Genomic DNA, 20,855 nt, shown 5'->3' with positions numbered 1-20,855 from the left:
TTTATCCTTATTTCTTTTTCTCTTTTTTGTTATTTTTATATTTTCATGCAATGAAGGGCATTTTCCTTCAAGTAGACCTTTTCCATATTCATTGTGATTTTTTTCATTGGGAATACCAAACATTAAGGGAGTAATGCACATGATAAGAGAAGTTTTATATCAAAGGATAAAACAAGCAAACAGGGGTGTTAAATGGAAAAGTATGATTACAACATTGACAAAGTTAAACAAGATCATTTCCAGTGATAGAGTTTGACCATAGAAACATTATATAATGTAGATAAGATATGTTAGAAACAATATCTTTGAATTCTCTCTTTGATGGTGAATGACCTTGTTGATAAATGTGATATTTGGGCTTGATTTCTTTATCTCCCCTCTTTATTTTTAACCTCACAACTAGATCAGGAAAACTTTGCACCCCAAGTAAATGCTAGCATCTACACCTACCATATCATTTTTGACGGTCAAAGGTATGAAAATATATTGTGAAATGTTGATGTGCTTTGCATGGATGAGTGATAGGAAATTAGTCGCTTATCCTTAAAATTACACTAAAGCTAACCCTAATACAATATAGGACCAACCTTAGGTCATCTCCCAAGGAATGGTTTTAAGTCTAATTGAAAGTTATCTAGTGAAATAATCAACCAAAGTTTGTAGGAATTTAGTTACCTTTTATCTAACCTAATTACCTAATGTGCAAGTAATTAAAATGCTAGTGAAAGTGAGTGAAATGAACTTCCCTTTTCACAATAATGGAACCCTAGAGATTAGTTGATTTTAGACTCATTATCTTCTCATGATTAGGCTAAGTTTAGCTTCCCTTTCCTCTTGACTAAAGCTGTCATGACTTAAGAAAATTATCCTAAGCCAATTAACCTAATTAGCTAACCTCCTTAGGTCTTAGATTAAAGTCCCTAGTTCAATTAACCAATTGGTGAAGACATTAGCCAAGTGATTCACTCAAAATCCTCTCTCAACAGCCATAGTGAAACACATAAATTGAGCAACCACAAGATTATGTCAAGCTACTCAACAACACAAGCATTAACACCACAAGATTATGCAATATTAACACAAGATATTCACTAATTGAAAAACACAAGATTATGTGCCAAACAAAGAGTGGCAAAATTCAGTCATGGCTGTCCAAGGAAGAAATTAAATGAAACAATCCTCTCTCTTTACATCAACATCAAATTCAAATTAGAATTTATAAGCTAAGATGATTAAACCCTAGAGTAAGGAATCTAACCATCTAGTAAAAAGAGAAGAGGATATGAAACAAAAGAACTTAGCCAATTTGAAGCTCAAGACTCATCCTCCATCTTTATCTCTCTAGGATTCCACAAAGAAACTTAGCCAATCTTCATCTTTAAGAACCCTAGTGATTGCTTGTGAAGGCCAAACTCCATAGCTCTTGAATGATGGAAATGAGCTTCAATCATTGTGAAAATGGAAGGGATGGAACGAAAATGAAGAGAGGAGAAGAATGGTATGAGTTTTGTAGAGGTTTGGTGGCTGAAAATGGAGGTTAGGGTGCTGGAAAATGAAGAACAAAAGAAAGAAAATGAAGAACACTATGAACAAGAGAGAGAGAATGTGGAAGATGAATGAGATATGTGTTGGATCCCATTTGGGGCTTAAAATAGCGTGCTCCTTGGTGTCTCCCATCAGCTGAAGCTTAATTAAAATAAGGAAAAAGAAATTAAAATGTAAATGGGAGCCTTGTCACACTTGCAAGGTGGCAACTTCCTATTGGTTTGTAGATGATTCCAATGTGTGCCTAATTTCCCATGTGTCATCCACATCATTTTAGCTGATTTAACCCCTCAAAATAATCATAATTCACGTGCAAACCATCAGCCATTGACCTCAAGGAGTGTTGACCTCAATTGCCCAATTGATGCACAAGTCACATGCCACCTATGTCACATAAATCATATAATTCAATTAAATAGCATATGATATAACAAAATCTAATTCATGTCCAGAATTAAATTCATAATTAGAAGGAAGAATTTATTAAATTAACCAATTTTCAGGCTGCACAAAATTATATAAAAATTTCCACACAAAGGCAAACCAAAAACTATGACAAACTAAGACACTTAAGAAAGTGTTGACTTTTTTATTTAATTACTCTCAAACTAAAATGAATTTTAAAAATATAATTTTACCATTCATCAACTGGACATAAAATGCACTTTGTCAATTTTTCTTGTACATTTTCTCAAAAGTTCATTTTTGGACCAAAATGCCCCTAGTGCACTAAACCTAAAAACTTAGGCAAAGTTCCAAATCTAATGCAATGTGTGCACTTGAAGGTGATAAATCATTAATAAAATGGTCCTAATTAATAAATAAAAGTGGGTAACAAATGTGTTCTATCAATGAGATAATGGCAATAGGCAAGGAGTGAGGAAATGACTGGAATTGTGGCAAGTAAGGTGGGGGACCATGACCTTCCCATGTAAAGGACCTAAAAATCTAATATTTCAAAATTTTCAAGGTTTTTTTATCATGACATGTGATAGGAAAATGCATGGATGCAAATGCATCTATTTGCTATGTATGGCCTTGTTCTAATGGATGATTATTGTGAAATCAAGTAGGGGGTCAGAATGAAAAGATGTATCAATTTATTTATTTACAACTTTATGTTGGTGTAGGGGACCAATTTTAAAGAATTTTGAATCTCACTCAGAGATATAGAGTTTGTGATTAAATTGAAAGAATTTCAAATATGATTTCCACTATTGTCTTATTAGTAACAAGGGTTAAATAAGCAAGTGTGCTTACTTGTGCCTTGAAACTTTATGCTAAGGAAAACATAAAATGATTCAGCAATCCCTATAAAAAGGGCTTGGATATTAAAAATATTGTAACTTTGTGCATTCTCTTAAGTGATTACAAGGCTACCTCATTTATGCCAAACAAAATTTCCTTTCCTCCATATGCTTATTGCATTATAGGGAAATGAAAATGACTATTAACCTACGAGGGACCAAAATCCCTACATGATTAAAGTCATGAGAGTAATAGCCTTATAACTTATTGCTATTTTTTTTAAGGAAAGAAAAAAAAATAATCAAGGGTAGTTGGTGTTCAGATATATATGCACAAGAATTAACTAATTTTTGTTAAACAAAGCTTAATTTGTCATTTGGGTAAATGAGAAATTCCCAATCTCCTCCAAGTTCTTATTAGGAAGAAAGGATTAACAATTAGCCTATGAACAGTCAAAACTAATACACAACTAATGTTTCACTTTTAAAATAAAATGTGTTATTTTACCCTACAACAAGAAAAGTTGTTTAATGGGAATTAGCTGACAAAATGCATCAACTCTTCAATGTTATGAATTTATAGTCACTGAGGTCAAAGACCCATGGGCAAAGCTTAGTTATTTAATGCTAGTGCCATCCTTGTGACACATTAACATTGATTAGTGTAATGACATTCAATATCTACTCTAGCATAAGGTACCCAACAGTTTTTTTCCTTAAGGTAGTATGCACAAATGATATGTCATGATGATGATAATGATGCAATAAAACATGCTCTCATTTTGTGTCCTATTTAGGAAAGCTTAAGTCTGTTTGTCTTTGTAATCATTAGGTATGAGCTAAAATGTTTGGCTACTAGCTTTTATCTAACACGTGTTGCTCTAGGGTAGATTCATAGTCATGATAGATAAAAGGTTCCCAAAATGCCCTCACTATATGGTGAAGACCTTACTTAGTAATTTTGACCCTCCGAGAACATAAGCTCTGCAGGAACCGAATTTACTGAGTAAGTAACAGCTTGGGCGAGGTATTCATGGTAACCTTCAAGAGTTCAAAAACTCCACAGGGAAACCACTACTAACCTATGGTACTCACAGACTTGGGTATAGGGCCTAAAATATGTGTGTGTCAAATTGTGTAAGTGCACAGTGTGTGATAAGAGCATGCAAGCACGCTATCTTATTCCCATATGCTACCCAACCTTTAACTGTTAAAGGTTAAATGCAAAAAAAAATATATGTACAAATAAAAGTCTTCTATCCTAGGATTTGTTTCACATGTTATCTATCCTAAGACATGTTATAAAAAATGAAAAGAGAGAGAAAAGAAAAAAAGAAGGGGTGAAAAGCACATACAAATTAAAAGGGATAATAATAATAAAAAGAAAGACTATATTATATTTTGAGCACAACAAACTTATATAGGCTTGACTCTCTAACCTATCCCCAGTGGAGTCGCCAACTGTCACACCTGAAAAAAATGTGACTCGGACGGTGCGCGAGCGGAGGTCCCGGCCTTCGCGGTGAGAACCAAACGGAACGAGGAGTCGCCACTAAGATTTTGAGAGAAATCTCGGGAAACCATTTAAAAGGAGGATAAGGGTGGTCTGCGAAATCAGAGAATAGGTTCGGGAGTCGGTTGAGTGTGGGGAAGGTGTTAAGCACCCTACAACACCCGTTCGTCAGAACAGTTACCTGAAGTTTGTTGTGCTATATTAATATGGCTTTAAAATTATTTTAATTATCCCTTTTATATTCATGTGTTTTAAAAAATGATAAGAATCAAGTGAGAAATATTTATTTATTTACAAGAGAGGACGGACTTGACTCAGAATCTAACTCTGAGGCCTACGTACCCTGTGATGGGGATCAAAGTCCACGTAGTTCGGGCTTAAAAGTTTATTAGCGAAAATTTTTTTTGAAGAGAAATTAATTAAAAATAATTCACCATTTTGCAAATAAAATAATTTTTGAAATTTTGATATGTGTATTTTAAATTACAAAAGGTAATTTAATTTTAATTATTTTCTCTATTTTTGAATTTTTAGAATAAAGAAAGGAAAGGGTTTAAAATTATTTTTCTTTATGTTTTATGATTCAGAATTTTAATCGCAGTACCTACAAAACTTTATTGGTTTATACGGTAATGTAATTGCTCTAAATATCTGCGGAGATTCTGAAATCTCACACGATAAAAGAGTTTGGCAATTTAATTTATTTATTTATATTCTCATGTACATTTTTAAGTGTTGATAATAATTTTTTTTAGCATGTAGATACAAGTTTTTTTTTAAGAATTTTAATCATCATATCTGCATAGCCTTATTGATTTATAATGTAATATAATTATCCTAAATATATGTAGAGATTCTAAAATCTCACACAATAAAAGAATTAAATTTAAATACATCTTTAATTTAATTAATTTAATATATAATTTATATATATTTTAAAAACTTAATCGTTATATCTGCAGAGTCTCATTGACTCATACGATAATACGATTATCTTAGAAGCCTATGGAGATTTAAAAATCTCACATGACTAAAAGATATAATTGGTGAATATGATTACAATTTAAATACGTTAATTTGATTAATTAATTTTCTAAATTGTGTTATATGATTATTTGCAAAAATTATTTATTTATTATAAAAATTGAGAATCACTATATCTGCGAGGACTTATTATCCCACACAATAATGTAATTAATTTAAGTCCCTACGAAGATTCTTGAAATCTGACATGGAACTTAAATGGATTATTTAGATTATAAAAAGATAGTTAGTTTTAACGGTTGGTCATTGAAACCATTAATTATACATATAAATTGGATCTCTATACCTGTAAAATCTTATTGATTTACATGGTATGAGATCGCTTTAAATGTCTGCGAAAATTCTTAAAATCTCACACGACAAGTAAATGATTAGAGATAAATTTCTCTTATTTGTTTCATTCATTTTTCTTTCAATTGGGTAAGAATCGAATTCTCTCCCCTCTGGCTTTTATAAAATAGGCTTGTCATAACAAATGAAATTGTACATGTAATCATGATGGAGAGTGCCATACGATATGAATGTAGCAATATTATTGACAAGTAAAAGACCTTAGGACTAATGGAGATGAAAAAAAAATCATGCTCATACATATTAATATACCCTTTCATGCTAAAAACACATTTAAAGACTTTGCTTAATAATTACACTAATTCTTTATTTGAAATGAGGTTATGCCTAAAATCAAATTAAGCTTAGCAAGCAAAAATTATTATTTGCAATTTCTTTATCCTTCTTTTTCACACTCTATTTTTTATTAAAAAAATGACAATTACATTGATTTTCATTTGGAAACTAAAAAATATGGGACAGATATTTAAACATGAAATTTATTTTGGAATAATAAATAGAAATTAAACACGTGCATTTAGATTCAGAAGCAAGAACATGTGTGTAGCACGTCCCAGATCTGTCTCACTACTTTTGTCCAGCAAACTCCTCCTTCTCTGATCCCGGTCTCTTCAAGCTTATGGCTCTCTCTTTTTTCGTCTGCGTCTAGTTTTTTTTTTTTTTGCTCCTTCTTCATGCTCTGTTTTTTCATTTTATCGCCCTCACTCTCTTCTCTTCTTCATTTCTGTTCAAGCTTCTGTTCCTCCTGTCTTCTCTTTTTTTAGTTTCTCTTTCCTCTCTTTTCTGTGCTCTTGTTCTCCTCTCTTCCCATGCTCTGTTTCCATTCTCAGTCTCCTTCTTTCTCTTCCTCATCTGTCTCTGTTTTTTGCTCTGGTTTCCTGTGTCTCTCTCCTCCAGTTTTCGTTCTCTACTGTCTATTTTTTTCTACGTGCATGAGGTTTGTGTTCTCTCCTTTCTTCTAGTTTTTTTCTTCTTCCTCTGGTTTTCTGCGTCTGCCATAACATCTTGGTGCTCTTTTCTTTTCCTAGAAAAAACAGCTCCTCCAGTTTTCATTTTCTACAATCTATTTTTTTTCTGCGTGCATGTGATCTGTGTTCTCTCCTTTCTTCCAGTTTCTTTTCTTCTTCCTCTAGTTTTCTACGTCTGCCATAACGTCTTGGTGCTCTCTCCTTTTCTCCAGCAAAAACCAGCTCTCCCCTCTCTGTTTCACGTTCATCCTTATATAGAGGATGGAAGAGGTGAATCATTGCTCTCTTGCTCCGTTTCTTCTTTTTTCCTTCTTTCCAGCTGCATTTTTTGCGTGTGCCATGCTTTCTGTTTCTTTTTCCATTTGCTGTCTACTTTTTGCTGTTCCCGCGTGTTTCTGTTTCTGCATCTTTTTTGTGTATGTCCGGTTTTTTTTGCCTGCTCTCTGTTCTCTTTTCTATTGCGTGTTTCATGTGTTCTCCTCTGTGCTGTGGCTCTGGTTTCGTGTGTTCACTGTGTGCGCAAGTTTGATCTTTTTTTTTCTTTCTGGCATTTTGTGACTGGGTGCTTGCTCTGTGAAGCTTTTGCGCCTGGCTGAAAGTTGTTTTCAAGCTACTCTCTTTATACGTGCATGACCAGCATTTTTTGCCATTCTTTTAATGCTTTTTTTTTGGATTAAAGGAGAGAAAGGAAAAGTTAATTTTAAAATATATATATATATACATATATATAAATGGAGAACAAAAGGATTTATGGAGAAAAATTTAAAAATATTTAAGTTTAAAAACAAAATTGATTTTCAATATCTTTGAATGGTTGGAGATAATTTGGGAGAGATTTTAAAAGACTTAAACAAGATTTTTTTTTTTGTTAAAATTAGTTTTTTAAATATAATCCTAAAAAAAGATTAAATTTCATTTTGTATTTTTATATATTTTTTATCATTTATATTAAACTTAAAAAATATCCGGATAAAATACGGTGTTTACAATCTCCTACTCGATTTATTGTTTGTCAACTAAATATTCTTAAATAACATGGTTGATCCTTAGTAATTAAAAGTTATTATGATTAATTGGAATTAATGATAGAGGTTATTATAGGACCCACATGTTTTTACTTATATTTTTTTCTCCAAATATGGGGAGATTTTGGAGAAAAAAAAACTCAATTTTATCATTCTCCTAAGCTCAATTGTCAATGAACCTAGGAGTATTTAATTGTCTTAAGTGGGACTTTAAAGTAGTTCTCCTAAGTTTTTATACTTAATCTTTGGTGTTATAAATTGACAAAGTTGATCCTATCTTCCTTTAGTATCTTTCTTAATTAATTGATATTGGCTTTAAGTGGTTGTGATTAGTTTTATAATCATATCATTATAATATTAGTTGGTTGTGATCAGTTGTAGTTAATGTCCAGGACATTACATAGCGTGTTAGACTTCATATTAAAAAACATGATGGCAGATGTGTGGTGAAGGTTTTCAGACTAGCTTTTGCACTCTCTGAATCTCTCTTCTAAATCAAATCATATTGACTCCAATACATGCCTAACAACAAATGAGTGCAAATATTACACATTATTCTTTTTTTCTCTTTCCAAGATTTTATTTCAGCGGGTAAAATGATTTAGTTAGGCAATTTTATTGAGTGTTTAAATATTGTATACCCTTCTCATGACTATGTTTTTATCCCATTAAGTTTTTCCTAATAAAATTTTTTGATAGTACAATGAGTTGGCTTTGTTGACACGAAAAGATTATCTCTTCCAAGATACTGAGACTAAAGAATAGGTCTTTTTTAACTAAATTACTATATATATAAGGGTTGGGATTCAAACTCCCAACTGCTTGCTTAAATAACGAAAGTTTCTATTACTCACACCAACTTTAATTAGTTTCTTAATAAGGTTTTAATAAAACACAATATTTGTTATGGACATTTAGGAAAATATTATAAATATTATATCGTCGATGTCCATAATTTTAGGTCTCATTTGGTTGTTAGAAATGATTAGAATTGAATAGATTTTAAAAAATTAAGATAAAAATCAGATGAGCAAAATGTGAAGGGGCACAGGTGAACCATATTTATAAGAGAAAAGAGTAATTTAATTCATAAGGTTTATAAATATAATTTATGAGATTTTGAATGGTATGATGATTTTTACATTTGTAATATATGGTATTGAGTTTATCATGAACGGTGATTTAATTAATTTTTGTTTTGATTCTTTCAATTCATCCAATTACTATCCCTTATAATAACCAAACAAAACTTTAATTCATCTTTATCTTTAATGTCTTGAACATAACGTTTTGAAGAATTATGTCCTATAACCTTTATAATAATTTTTTTGTTCCCGTTGGAAATGGATCAAATATAAACACACCCCATGCGCAGCCCCTTACACGCCTACCTTTTCTTCCATAGAAAAACGTGACCCTTATCTCAAAGGAAAGAATAACGCACACTCACCCCTTAAACATATGAGGGATAAAGCTTATAACCTTCCTGTTTTAAGAGAGTGTGGGGGGGTGTCATTGAACTAAGAGGTTCTTAGTATCCTTTATAATGAATGGCTTGGGAAGAGTTTCTTATAATTAATATATTATAGTATTCAAAAATTACATAATATATCATTATTTATTTTTTTATTTCTTTGTAATCTTAGGATTAGATTTTAATTATATACTAAAAAATAAATCAATCATTAAACTGATCAAAACATTGATTTAAGGGTTAACAATCAAAATTGTAGTCAAGTCAATCATAAACAAATTATTTTATTAAACTAGTCAAGATACTATTTTAATAGTTCAACGATTTAATTGAGTGGAGTTAATTCAGATTTCCACCCTATTAACTTTAATAATTGAAGGTTATGAATGAAGGTCGTATTCATAGCAAATGTCATATGTACCTCAGGTGAATAAGAGATAGTCTTTCATTATTTTTTTCTTCTACTTCTTATATGTCTTTTTTTTTTCTTTCCATTTCTGATATCAACGTAACAATTAGAATCCAAGATTGTTTATGTTTTTACATTATATTAGATGGATTTGAGAAAATTAAAACTAGAATTAATTATATATAGAAATTCATATTCAAAAGAAAAAATGATAGTTAGATCCAAAATATTAATTAATGATAGCTACATTCTTGATAAAAAAATTAAAATATCAATTTAAATAATTACAAAATTCAATAATTTCAGTTTGCAAATAATGTATTAATGGGCAAAAAAAATAACAAATATATATTTAAGTATAAATATTACTTTTAAATTATAATAAAAAATTTTATTTATTAATATTTGAATTGATATTTATAATTTATTTTTTAAAGATTTTTTAGGTTGTCATTAATCAGACCTAACTTTGATAATCCACAATCCATAATCCATTGAATATTGATATATAAATCTGAGTTTTTGGAAATTAAATAAAATTCGGGAATTTTTGTGATCCACACGTATATCTGGGGGCAGCACGGATGAGCCAAGGGAAATAAAATGTTTTCTTGCTCTGTTCTCTTCTGATCTTCCTACCGTTACTAGTATGTAATCATGGCCTGCACATTACCGTTTGCCCATATTCAGTATTCTTGTCCGTCTCAAAATTTTGCTAAACCCCTTCAACGAATTCCCGTGCTTTCTTTTCCGTCTCTATCAATTTCTCATTCTAAGCATGTTTCTGCAAAAGCAGTTTCATCCTACAGAGAGGAGTCAAGGACAGAATCAAGCAACAAATTGTTGAAACCCCAAGTTCCGATTTAACCCCAAGCCCCATTTCATCTTCAAAATTGGTTCTCGTTGTTGGTGGGCTCTGGAGGTGTTGGTTAAATATCCATTTATCTTTTTCTCTACTGTTTCACCGGTCACTTGAAATTAAACTTCTACTATTTTGGTACATATGTTGATACCTCTTAAATTGATAAATATGAGTTAATTGTAAGAATAAGAAATCATGATGGATTATGCCATTCTTGATCTAGGCACAATTTAGAGAATCAAATTGTTTTGTTACTTGGAAGTTTATCATATCCTTCTATGCGCATGTGTATGTGTTTGTTTTATCAACTTATCCTAGTTTTGGGATTTGTGTGTGAAATTCTAAAGATATATTGATGCAAGGCTCTAGACAACAGAATTTCCTCTAGAATTCATTGACACCTTCTCAAGATTCTTCTAGTTTATGGTAATACCTAAGAAAGCAAGTAGGGTGTTCTATTACATTCAGTTATGTTTCATAATTGATCTATTAACTGCCACTAACGGACAACTAATTCACAACTTCTGATTACATGTGACTGCTATTAACACACTACTACTGCTGCTAACTACACTTCTTACATGTAACACTATTAAACTGTGTTCTCAGATTAGTGCTAAAAATGTGAAAGTGCCTGGTTCAATGCGTATTTGATATTAACTTGGGGGTTTGTAATGGGTTGACTTACATTGCAGGGCAGCTGGTGGTAGCATCGCTGCTTAAGCGGAATATTAAATCTCGCTTGTTATTAAGGGATCCTGAGAAAGCCAAAGCATTATTTGGTGAACAAGATGAGGAGACATTGCAGGTATTTGATCTCATCTTAATTGAGAAATCAAAATACAAATGTCATTGCTCAGACCTCCTTCAAGTAAAAACAAGCTTTGTCTCTCAAACTTGATTGCATTCTTTCTCAAGATTGTTAAGTTATAGAGAGCTTTTGAACAAGATAGGTATTCAAAGGAGACACTAGGAAGCAAGAGGATTTGGATCCATCCATATTTGAGGTATGCTGTCTATTGTGAATTGCAAACACTTCATTTCCTTTGAATTCGTTTGATTCTCATCTGTAAAATCATTCACCAAAGGCAATGTAAGAGAGTTATTACATTGATTTTTTTTTTTTTTTGGGTCCTTGCATGAATTTTAGGAAGTCACGCATGTGATTTGCTGCACAGGAACGACAGCTTTTCCTTCAAAGCGGTGGGATGGAGATAATACTCCAGAAAGAGTTGGTCAGAATTTTGTTATTATTAAATTACCACGCTTGGTGTCATAATAAATGAAAAAGGAAAATTAATTAGACAAAGAGTCAAGCTCAGGAAATTTAAGAATATTGATGTTTCCTCTCTCTGAAAGATTTGTGCATACAGGACAGAGTTTATTAAATATTTTTAAGGTGTTTTCTATTCTTTTTAATCTGAGTGTTGTTATTATTATTATTATTATTTGAAAGATTGGGATGGAGCAAGGAATCTGATATCTGCACTGCCCTCCTCCGTGAAGAGAGTTGTTCTTGTGTCATCAATAGGCGTGACTAAGTTCAATGAATTACCATGGAGGTAAGGATACTTCATAATTAGTTGTAGATTTAATAAACTTATCAGTCAATTCTCTGTTATCATCAGTTTGCTTCCTAGAAAATCATAAATATGTTTTCTAGCATTTCAAATCAGGGCCCTTTTAATGATTCCAGTAAATCACATAATCTTTTTGTTTCCCAATCATTGATGATACTGCTATTTTCCCCGAGTGAAATTATTCTTGCTGGATTATCGCTGTAAGAAAATGTGTATTCATGAAGCAACAGAAATTTGTCTTTTCAATGGAGGGAAAAAGTGAAATGGTGAGCATTTGATGATTTGACTTTTAATAGTCAACTTCCTTGATTAAACTTGAACTATAGCAACCCTGTTGAGTACAGTGATGCTTCTTGCAAGAAATCTTGGCTTTACTTTAAATTTATCATTATCATATTTACCTTTAGGGACCCAAAATCTACTTTTAACTCGGAATATTGGTTTGAATCTCTTTATGACACAGTAAACTGGCCTTTATTAGTGATTAGAAAGTGTCATGAAAATATGACTGTTCTGTCTGAAAATTAAAGTTTCTGTGAACCAACTGCATTTTTCATCTATCTTGTCTCAAATTTCTTATTACTATCCTGATGCAGACTGTCCTTATTAAAGATGTAATAAGAGAAAGGAAAGATGAAGGTGGTTGTTGTGGTCTACCATTTACCTACAACAACAATAACAACAACAACAAGCCTTTATCCCATTAGGTGGAGTCGGCTACATGGATTGCAAGACGCCATTGTGCTCTATCATTTATCAAGCTGTTAGGAATATTATTAATTAAGAGATCGCGTTCAACAACTTCCAAGAGTATTCTCTTAGGCCTTCCTCTACCCCTCTTAATCGGACTTAAAGTTATATGTTCTACTTTTCTCACTGGTGCCTCTCTTGGTCTTCTTTGCGCATGTCCAAACCATCTCAACCGATTTTCTAACATTTTTCCTCAATAGGTGCTACCATCACTTTTTCGCATACGTGCTCATTTCGAATTTTATCTTTACGTATATGTCCGCCATCCATCGTAACATTCTCATCTCTGCACTCCAACTTTATGTTCTTGCTGTCCTATTAGAGCCCAGCATTCACTACTATATAACATTGCCGGTCTGATAGCAGTGCGATAAAATTTTCCTTTAAGTTTATTAGGCACAACTCCGCCTATGTTTATAGCCGGTCCCAAACCCGGGTAAAGGAGGAGGTTTGTGTTAGGCCATCAACAGTCAATGTAAAACTTTGTTAAATCTATCATGAACATGGACAATAGACGTTATAATGTTAATGCTAGGTCGTTGCCCATAAGTAACGCGCTGCATGGCTCGAGTACAGTGATAAGTGAGTTAGAGCCGCTGCATCAGCGCCCGGATGTAGTGTTAAATGAGCAAGGGCTACCGCGTCATTCTGGACGTGCGCGGCTAAAGAGGTTAGTCCATGAGAGCAAAATTAGATTTGGTACTTGGAATGTTGGGTCATTAAATTGTAAATTTGTAGAGGTTGTAGGGGTTATGATTCAAAGGAAAATCAATATCCTTTGCCTGCAAAAAACAAAATGGTGTGGAGAAGAAGCTAAGGATATTCAAGGTTTCAAACTTTGGTATACAGGAAAAGTAAGCACACGCAATGGAGTAGACATCATTATGGATAAGGAGTGGAAGAAAAACGTTGTAGAAGTTAGCAGAATTGGAGACAGAATTATTTTCTTAAAAATGATTATTGGACATGAGACTGTTAATATTGTTAGAGCTTATGTGCCGCAAGTCGGGACAGAAGCCAGTTTTAAGGAATTATTTTGGGAGGATCTGGAGGGATTGATTCGACACATACTACAGAGTGAAAAGATTTTTATTGGAGGAGACTTTAATGGGCATGTCGGGAGGGAGGCTGGTCAGTATGCAGGGGTGCATGGTGGTTTTGGTTTTGGAGAGCGAAACAATGAAGGACAAACTCTTCTTGATTTCTCATTGGCGTATGATTTTAAGATTGCCAACACTTGTTTTTAAGAAGAGAGATGAGCATCTCATCACTTACAAAAGTGGAGCCTCAAAGTCACAAATTGATTTTCTTTTGGTTAGGAACACAGATAGAAGACTTTGTAAAAGTTGTAAGGTGATCCCCGGAGATGCTGTAACGACACAACATAAGGTCCTAGTCCTTGATATGTGTATTATGAGTAAAATTCAAAAACGTCGACAAGTAGTAGCACCAAGGATTAGGTGGTGGCAATTAAAAGGTGAGAAGCAAGATATTTTCAAGCGAAATCTTTTGGACAAAGGAATTTGGGAATCTCAGGGAAGTGCTAACATCATGTGGGAGGATATGGCTAAAAAGATACGGGAGGTTGCAAAAATAGTTTTGGGAGAATCAAAAGGTTTTGGTCCGAGAGATAAGGAGACTTGGTGGTGGAATAATAGTGTACAGGACAAAATCAAGTATAAGAAGAACTGTTTTAAAGCCATAAATTTGTGTAACAATGAGGAAAATTGGGAGAGGTACTGTATGGCTAAGAAGGAAATAAGAGAGCTGTGGGTGAAGCTCGTTCTAAAGCTTTTGAAGAATTTTATAAGAGCCTTGAGACGAAGGAAGGAGAACGAAACATTTATAAGATTGCCAAGAGTAGGGAAAGAAAATCAAGAGATCTAGAACAGGTAATGTGTATTAAGGATGAAGAGGGAAGAATTTTAGTTATAGAGGATGAAATTAAAAATAGATAGGAGACTTACTTTTTCAAACTTTTCAATGATGGAGAGAGTTCATCTAATAACTTGAAGGATTTAGTAACTGGTGAAGGAGAACAAAATTTGTCATTCTATCGAATAATACGTGATAAGAAAGTAAGGGAAGCTCTTAAGAAAATGGCAAATGGTAGAACCAACGGACCTGATTGTATATCTATCGAAGCATGGAAATGTTTAGGTGAAGATGGAAATGTTTAGGTGAAGAAGGGGTGAGATGGTTAACTAAGTTATTTAATGTGATTTTACGGTCCAAGAAAATGCCTGATGAGTGGAGGAGAAGTACATTAATTCTTATTTATAAAAATAAAGGAGATATTCAGAATTGTACTAATTATAGAGGGATTAAACTCATGAGCCACACCATGAAATTGTGGGAGAAAGTAATTGAGCACAGGTTGAGATTGGAGACAAGTATTTCTGAGAATCAGTTTGGTTTTATGCCAGGTAGATCAACTATAGAAGCGATTTATCTATTAAGGGGATTAATGGAAAAGTATCGTTGTAAAAATAAAGATTTACACATGGTTTTTATTGATTTGGAAAAAGTTTATGACCGTATACCAAGAGAAGTGCTTTGGAAAGCGTTGAAAAAAAAAGGAGTACCGATTGCTTATATTAAAGCCATACAAGATATGTATGAGGGGGTAAAAACTAGTATAAGAACGCCTAGTGGTCAAACAAAGGATTTTCCTATAAAGATTAGACTTCATCAGGGATCATCTCTGAGTCCTTATATGTTCAACTTGATCCTAAATGTTTTGACGGAACATATTCAAGGAGAAATTCCCATATGTATACTCTTTGCGGATGATATAGTTCTTATAGCAGAGACAAGAGAAGAGATTAATTGCAAACTTGAGTTATGGAGGAGGACATTGGAGTCGAAAGGTTTCCATCTGAGTAGGAGTAAGACGGAATATTTATATTGTAAATTTGGTAAGAGATTATTTGACAATAATTTGGAAGTGAAATTGGGAGAGCAAATTATACCTCAAGTGGAAAAGTTTAGATATTTGGGAGCCATTATTCAAAATGATGGCGAAATCAGTGGAGATGTTTCACATAGGATTCAAGCTGGATGGTTTAATTGGAGAAAAGCTAAAGGAGTTATTTGCGACCGTAAGGTACCTAATAAACTTAAAGGAAAGTTTTATCGCACTGCTATCAGACCGGCAATGTTATATAGTAGTGAATGCTGGGCTCTAATGGGACAACAAGAGCATAAAGTTGGAGTAGCAGAGATGAGAATGTTATGATGGATGTGCGGACATACACGTAAAGATAAAATTCGAAATGAGCACATACGCGAAAAAGTGAGGGTAGCACCTATTGAGGAAAAAATGGTAGAAAATAGGTTGAGATGGTTTGGGCATGTACAAAGAAGACCAAGGGAGGCACCAGTGAGAAGAGTGGAACATATAACTTTGAGTCCGATTAAGAGGGGTAGAGGAAGGCCTAAGAGAACACTTTTAGAAGTTGTTGAACGCGATCTCTTAATTAATAATATTCCTAAAAGCTTGATAAATGATAGAGCACAATGGCGTCTTGCAATCCATGTAGCCGACCCCACCTAGTGGGATAGAGGCTTGTTGTTGTTGTTGTTGTTGTTGTAAGTTTATTAGGCACCTTATAGTCGCAAATAACTCCTTTAGCTTTTCTCCAATTAAACCACCCAGCTTGAATCCTATGTGAAATATCTCCACTGATTTCGCCATCATTTTGAATAATAGCTCCCAAATATTTAAACTTTTCCACTTGAGGTATAATTTGATCTCTCAATTTCACTTCCAAATTATTGTCGAATAGTTTTTTACCAAATTTACAATATAAATATTCCGTCTTACTCTTACTCAGACGGAAACCTTTCGACTCCAATGTCCTCCTCCATAACTCAAGTTTGCAATTAACCTTTTCTCTTGTCTCTGCTATAAGATTGAGTGAAAATTAGGTACAGATCAACTAGCTGATGCTTTGACGTGAAAATTAGGTACAGATCAACTAGCTGATGCTTTGAAGAGAAAAATCAAACTACTATTTGAGCTGAGTTGCTAGTTCAAGGCACTAGTCAGCTTCTTTGCCAGAGTGCTTTGTGATAAAGAAAGCGCTGTGGCAAAGATTTCACGCTAGAATAAGAGATATCCCACTCGTATCTTCTTGCTCCCAGTTTTTACCAAGCATAGATCGAAGCAGGTCAAATTCCTTATGGACTGACAGGTCACCTAAAGAACTGGTGCTCTTTTTAAATGGCAGTATATTGGTGCTTGTTGAAGAAAGCCTATGGTTTTCACCCAAAAAGAAAAGGAAGTCTTCAGTATCTCCTTTACTCGATCATTCTTTTTAAAAGGCTTTGCCAGAAGTTGGAGCAGAATAATACAGAACCAATTTACATAGTGTAGGCATGGAAAGAATATGAAGCTTCAACTGGAAATTGAGTTCAAGCTTTGACCAAATGAGTTTCATAAATGCTTGGGAATTATCTTGGTGAATGAGGGACGCATGGAGATCTCTATACACAAGGTTCTATAAGAAGTTGGCTAGGTAGTCTGAGGTAAATTGGGGTGAGGACAGAGGGAGAATTAGGCAGGATTTATTTATGTGGTAAGTCTTAATCTGTTTTTAACTGATTTTGTGTCTATTTTTTTTACTGTCTATTTTTTTTACTGTAACTCAAGGGAAATACTTGGTTCCTAACATGTTATCAAAATAATACATTTCTAGGTGAAAGGTGAACCTAGGGTTGACATGTTAGAAAATGAGATGGAAAGCATGGAGAAACTTGGAAACAGAGTCAAACTTGGGTGAGCTAATGGAACTCATGGCTGAAATCAATGATTCCCCAGCTCGTTGGGAAGAGACGAGCAAATCTGGAATGGTGTTGTCTTTGGCATGAAGGAAAACCCAAAACTCTAGGCATAACAATGGCACAGAAAGTAAAAGTTGGCTAATTTAATGCAGAAGGGGAAGGGCTGAAGAGGAAAAAGAAAATGACAAAAATCTCAATTATAATTTGTGATAAATTTCAGGATAACTATTTTATTTGACTAAAAACAACCTAAATAAGAAATCCTTATGTTACTCAGATTCGAGTCCTCCACATTTTAATCCCTCTGGAATGCTAGGAGATTGTCTCTTTACTTGAATCTCTTCTTTGGTAATTCCTAATTTATCCTAAATTACCCCAATTATCCTATTACAAATCTCTAATCCCAAATTATTCTTGGAACATCACATGAAATAAAATTAATTTCATGTTGTCATCTTCCATCATAGTTGCAAAGACTTGTCGATTGTTTCACATGTTTACTAATATGCTACTTGGTGTTGTAGCGTTATGAACCTATTTGGTGTCCTCAAATATAAGAAGATGGCAGAGGATTTTCTTCAGAGTTCTGGCCTTCCATTTACTATTATCAGGTAAGATGAAAGTTGCGCATACTTCTCATTTTTGCTGATAGATAAATAAATAGGTGGAGCACATTAATTTGGATTATGTGCTGTTAACCCTCTTCATTCCACATTTTAATGTATGTCAGACCTGGGAGGTTGACTGATGGACCATACACATCATATGATCTAAATACTCTTCTCAAAGCCACAGCAGGGCAACGGCGTGCCGTGCTTATAGGTCAAGGTATGCTAAAATGCTCTTTGTTGTAGCCTTGGCACTAGTTTTTGTTTTCTTCTTCATTTCTAAGCATTTTTAGCTGAGGAGTTTATATAGAATGCTGGAAAACAACAATTTGATTCCTAGGATTGTAGTGTGTTTTAAGAGCAAGCGGAATTTGAATTAGGGGGTAACTGTTTCTTTGTGATAATGATCATAGCCAGGAAATTATGAATATTAGGCTCACTTTTGATTTGCAATAAAATCGCTCGAACGTTGAAATAGATACCATTTGAACTGATGGTGCTATATAACTCTCTGTGGCTATTGTAAATCAGGTTGATTACAAAATATAGGATCTGAATAAAAACAAGTTATAGAAATGGTATTGCTATTGACTTCAAAAGTTACCCTTTTGGCAACCGAATCCTCAAATTGTAGCAACATTGCAACAAATAAATTGATATGAACCAAAGCAAAATTACCCTGAATTATGTGTCTTACGATAAATGGACTGCATTGGTCAAATATCAGGAGAATTGCTATAACTTGTGTGAACCTCTTCTCTTGGTTCTTGTTTGAACATGCAAAATAATGAGTGAAGGCCTTCTAACTGTGATCAAATTTATCAACATTCCCTTTTTCATGAAAAGGTATTGAAAACCGGACCAATTAAGACATTGGGTTAAAGGGTTAATAATCAAAATCATGGTGAAAGCGGTCATAAATAAAGTATTTTATTGAATTGATCAATGATTTACTAGTTCAACCAGCTGGATTGACTCGGATTTCAATGCTATGCTTGAAAATCAGCTGCACACTTGCAAAAGAAATAGTAGCAGTGAAATGCTGACCTATGTAAGAATCTGAACTTTGCATAATACTCAGAAGGCTCAACTTTTGATGGATCTAATAGTAAAGCACTTAAATGAATTCTCTTAAATGATGGTTCAAGTTGAATCTCGTAGTACTATTTATCGCACAGAAGACTTCAGCATAGTTAATTGCTCTATAATTTATAATTTGGATGGTCTTTTCTTCATTTTGTTTTCCTAATCATCTGCAATGGACTTTCAGGAGATAAACTGGTTGGAGAGGCCAGCAGAATTGTTGTTGCTGAAGCTTGCATACAAGCACTAGATATAGAATGCACTGAAGGCAAAGTATATGAAATTAATTCTGTTGAGGTAAGCTTTAAACAGATTTTAATCTATGGCATATGATTGTGTAATGTCTAAATTTGTTTTTAAATTGTGTCCCTTTACTTGCTCTGTGCATATAATGGATGCTAAAAATGCATATATTATATTGTAATGACAATAGGGTGAAGGTCCTGGAAGTGATGCTGCAAGGTGGCAAGAACTATTCAGAGCTGCACAGTCCCAGTAACTACAAATATACAGCTTATACATATGATAAGGAAATTGACTGAGGCATCTTAAAATTACTGTTGTAAAGTATTCTAATTATGTTTGCAGTAAGTAGCTTGTGAAGTGAGATGTGATTTCTCTCTCTCTCTCTCTATATATATATGTATGTATATATGTTCATTTTTACTGCTAACCTAACATTTCCTGGTAGGAAAGGGGACCCACACCCACACTAGCATCTGGAGCTCAAAATCGTAACCTTTTCATTCCTGTTTTTTTTGGGGTGTATAATCGTAACCTTACCTTTTAAAGAAGTGTTCTGGTGTTAGTGGGCTAATAGGCTCTTGGCAGATTTCTTTATTCTAATAATGTGTGTTTCTTTTGGATTTTTTTTTTTTTCAAAATCTTCAGAACTATTTAGAAAACAGAAGCAATTAGCATTATTATAACGAAATGCTAAAAATAATTTTTTTTAATCCAGTTTGCGTCAACTTTCTGTAAAGTAAAATCACATTTTACAATGTTTTATGCTCATATGCCTTTCTATTTGTAAATTTTATTATTATTTATATTGTAGAATTTTTGCGAGTGCAATATGGCAATTATATGATATTTTTCAATCAAAACTGGCAAACATGATTTTTGTAGATGAGGACATGGTTATTTGATAAACTTGTAAATTTTGTTATATTTTTATTGAATAATGATATATTTATCATATTTTAATTTAAAGAAAAAACAAAACACATAGCACTGTAGTTTTTTATATATAATAAAGTTTATATCAGTTAAGTCTTGGGAGTTTGCTAGAATTAGGGCATACCTCTGGGCTTAAAAAGTGTTTAAAAACTGCCCTACTAACATGATCCTTATATTAGTAGTAAGATTTGATGTTATGACCTTTATAGTACTTTATAATACTTTATGTGAGTTGAATCTTCAGTAACTAGATTAACTCTTACTAGTACATAGTACTGTAGTCAAGTCTACACTGGAAAAATAAAATTTGAAAGTGATTTTAGAACATGTTTTAACTTCTAGGATAGAAAAAATTCATCAATCACTTTGGACATTTATAGTGTTGTATGAAGAGTTGGTCCTAGTTAACATTCTCTCTTCATCATAGACTTG

General features: G+C 33.2%; 1 protein-coding gene across 1 annotated transcript; it reads left to right on the top strand.

The window, feature by feature from the left end:
- The first annotated feature begins 10,233 nt into the window (after positions 1–10,233).
- On the top strand, positions 10,234–19,851 carry LOC129289957 (sanguinarine reductase-like). The gene is given in 11 exon segments (XM_054926696.1): positions 10,234–10,265; positions 10,373–10,487; positions 10,489–10,504; positions 11,134–11,246; positions 11,392–11,445; positions 11,589–11,673; positions 11,895–12,000; positions 18,078–18,164; positions 18,284–18,381; positions 19,432–19,541; positions 19,678–19,851. Coding segments are annotated over 11 exon segments (882 nt in total). The 3' UTR covers positions 19,744–19,851.
- The last annotated feature ends 1,004 nt before the right edge of the window (positions 19,852–20,855 follow it).

The sequence above is a fragment of the Prosopis cineraria genome, unplaced genomic scaffold (assembly GCF_029017545.1).
Source record: "Prosopis cineraria cultivar Desert tree isolate PC_DT_omini unplaced genomic scaffold, ASM2901754v1 PC13, whole genome shotgun sequence".
Classification (NCBI taxonomy): domain Eukaryota; kingdom Viridiplantae; phylum Streptophyta; class Magnoliopsida; order Fabales; family Fabaceae; genus Prosopis; species Prosopis cineraria.
Note: the sequence above shows the minus strand (reverse complement) of the source record. Positions and strands in the feature narration are given on the sequence as shown.